Below are 3,197 nucleotides of genomic sequence, written 5' to 3' on the forward strand. Positions count from 1 at the left end.
GGAGTCTCCAGCAACGCCAAGATCCTCCTGGTCATCGATGACCAGCAGACCGACTGGTAAGGACAGTGAGCATCGGCGCAGCCGCAGTGCCGCATCAAGATAAGACAGAAGTGTGACCAAAAGGTCATTTGGTTGAACAATGGCCCGTTTGCTGGTGCAAATGCAGTATGACGTTTGTGAGATAATCAGAGCTCCTGCCATAAAACGACTAAAACCGTCAGTCCTAATATTTGACAAGATTTAGGCTAAAACCACAACTTTACAGAATCACGTGAATCCCTCAACCTCCCACTGACGGACAGGTTTAGGCTGCAATATTGATAACCCACCACAGGGAGGCGTTACAGAGTCGTAGACGTACCTTCGTCAGTCTCCTGTCGTTTGTGCTGTAATTTCACAGGAAAGTCATTACAAGAATGATGACGTTGTCTCTGCTGCGTCATAGCATCACTACGTCCACCTGTCTGTATACGTCATGAGGTCACAGACTGACCTGAGGCCGAGACCTTCATGTCACCGTGGCTGACTTCACAGAAGGAGGGATTTTATTTCACTAATGTCTGCTTCTTATTTCCCTGTTTGTTCATGAGGCAGGTGCACGCTCACAACGCTCTAGAAATGTCCAGAAATAACAGCTGACTTCTCTGCTTCACATCCAGGGTGAAGGTGTTCAGAGGCAGAAAGATCCAGGGTGAATATGACCTGAAGGTGGAGCAGGTGAGTTCTCCAGAGGAAGGACAGGAAATGAAGACGACATTTATGTTGAGACCTTGTGGGTGACGTCCGTCCACGTTTCCACTTCACGCTCTTCATCACTCCAGGCCTTGCTGTTATTCACTCCCAGATTTAACAGAAACACCTTTGGCATGAATCGGCTTTTTTTTTGACAAATCGAAGATTTTTTGACCGTTATAATTTGATAATGAATTTGTTCTGGCTTTGTTCTTTTTCTGACAGCGGTCTGTTTCAGCTTCTACCTTGAAATGATCTACATTCAACCAATGAAGGCTTGTGTTTGTGTCTAAATTGACTTTTGTTTTTTCAGGCTGAATTCTCTGAGATTAGCCTGGTGGCTAATGCTACCGGCACGTACAATGTGAACATTGATGCAATAAGGAACGCACATAGAGTCACTAAGTAAGTCTGTTGGCAGAACACGTAACAGCTCTGATCACATGATGTACTGACAGCGGTTCATTCGATGACCTGACCTGATGACCTGATGACCCCTGTCCCCAGGTCCTTTAAGCCCGACTTTGTGCTGATCAGACAACATGCCTTCAGTATGGACCAAAATGGAGACCACAGAAACATAGTGATCGGGCTTCAGTACGCTGGACTTCCCAGTGTCAACTCTCTGCACTCTGTCTACAACTTCTGTGATAAACCATGGGTGGTAAGAAACACTTGGCTGTTGACCCTAACGCTAACTCTAAAAACCTGGACCACTACTTCAATCAATGTGGACCACATCTACTCCAGGGCCTTGACAGGTTTGTCGTCTCGTTTCTTCCAGTTTGCCCAGATGTCTCGGGTGTGTAAACAGCTGGGTTCAGAAGAGTTCCCTCTGATCGAGCAGGTTTATTATCCCAATCACAAGGAGATGGTGAGTTCTTCTTCTCTGGTTCTTTGTCAACAAGCCTCCCTCACAGTCTACATGGGTCACATCCTTCACCATGTTGTTGACACCCACCTAGTCTAAAGGGGAGTGGTCTGTGGTCTGGACGTCCCACCTAGTCTAAAGGGGAGTGGCCTGTGGCCTGTGGTCTGTGGTCTGGACGGAGGCAGGATGTTTGACCATTAAAGTGGATCAGTAAACATAAATAAACATATCTAAACATATATAAACATAAATAAACATATCTAAACATATATAAACATATCTAAACATATAGTCCTTTTGAGATCTACCAACAGAAGAAATCAAAAGTTCTAGGATCTCTGTTTCTCCTCCACGTCTCAGTCTGCTCTCTTCTTCTTCACTGGTGTTCACATCAGAGGATGACCTTTGACACCAGGCTGAAATCCACGTTAAATGTTCTCTGGCCACAGGTCAAAGGTCACACAGCTGAACACTGGACAAAGACATGATGATCAAACTGGTCCCAGCTGGTGGAGACACAGAGACCAGAACTGGTCTGAACTGGTTCTAGTCCCAGACATAGAGATGAACATCTGTCTGAGGACCTTTGACCTTTTAGTATCCATGGGTGTCATCATGTCACATGTCATTTTTCTATCCAATGACAGCACAATGATGTTCCTGTTGCAGATTACGTCTCCTCGTTTCCCAGTAGTGGTGAAAATGGGCCATGCTCACTCAGGAATGGGAAAGGTAGCTAACGCTAACCTGTTGTATCGTTCTTTATTATTCACGTCACACATTGGTGACCGACCTTTGACTGATCGTGTTCTGAGCGCAGGTGAAGGTCGATAATCAATACGACTTCCAAGACATCGCCAGTGTCGTGGCTTTGACCAAGACTTATGCCACAGCCGAGCCCTTTATCGACGCTAAATATGACGTTCGCATCCAGAAGATCGGCAACAACTACAAGGCTTATATGTGAGTCAATATATATTATCGAAAGTCAATATATATGTATGTATTATCAAACACAAAGATCCAGTGTGAAACTGCGAGTGGCGTCTTGTTGCTCTTCGGTTGTGGACAGGCGAACATCGATCTCTGGAAACTGGAAAACCAACACCGGCTCCTCCATGCTGGAGCAGGTGGCCATGTCAGACAAGTAGGTCCAGTAAATGATGACCGGACCACAGCCGGGCTGTAGGTGTGACCGTGACCCCTCACCTCTGTTGGATGTCTTACTGCAGGTACAGGATGTGGGTGGACTCCTGCGCCGACATCTTCGGAGGGTTAGATATCTGTGCTGTGGAGGCGCTGCACGGTAAAGACGGCCAGGACTACATCATAGAGGTCAGGACCACACCCGGTCAGGACAGTGACCTCTGTGTCTGTGTGGACACGTCCACTCACTGATGGGCCTGTGTTTTCAGGTGGACGACTGTTCGATGCCACTGATTGGAGACCAGCAGGACGAAGACCGTGTTCAGATCGCAGAGCTTGTGGTTTCCAAGATGAACCAGACTGTTCCACGCACTCCAAGTTCTTCCACTGTTCGTGCTACAGCAGCACAACCATCACAGGTGCTTCTCAAATAGTGGGGCCAGCCCCC

General features: G+C 47.0%; 1 protein-coding gene across 1 annotated transcript in view; it reads left to right on the forward strand.

Annotated features, from left to right (window-relative positions):
* The window catches only part of syn1 (synapsin I), a 7,377-nt gene that overhangs the window by 1,319 nt on the left and 2,861 nt on the right, over window positions 1-3,197 (forward strand). The window contains exons 3-12 of the mRNA XM_017042897.2: window positions 5-56; window positions 660-717; window positions 1,046-1,137; window positions 1,240-1,396; window positions 1,517-1,606; window positions 2,273-2,335; window positions 2,424-2,566; window positions 2,676-2,750; window positions 2,836-2,938; window positions 3,019-3,168. Of these exons, the coding sequence (XP_016898386.1) occupies window positions 5-56; window positions 660-717; window positions 1,046-1,137; window positions 1,240-1,396; window positions 1,517-1,606; window positions 2,273-2,335; window positions 2,424-2,566; window positions 2,676-2,750; window positions 2,836-2,938; window positions 3,019-3,168 (983 nt within the window). The remainder of the gene's footprint in view (window positions 1-4; window positions 57-659; window positions 718-1,045; window positions 1,138-1,239; window positions 1,397-1,516; window positions 1,607-2,272; window positions 2,336-2,423; window positions 2,567-2,675; window positions 2,751-2,835; window positions 2,939-3,018; window positions 3,169-3,197) is intronic.

The sequence above is a fragment of the Cynoglossus semilaevis genome, chromosome Z, assembly GCF_000523025.1.
Source record: "Cynoglossus semilaevis isolate Cse_v1.0 chromosome Z, Cse_v1.0, whole genome shotgun sequence".
Taxonomy (NCBI): Eukaryota; Metazoa; Chordata; class Actinopteri; order Pleuronectiformes; family Cynoglossidae; genus Cynoglossus; species Cynoglossus semilaevis.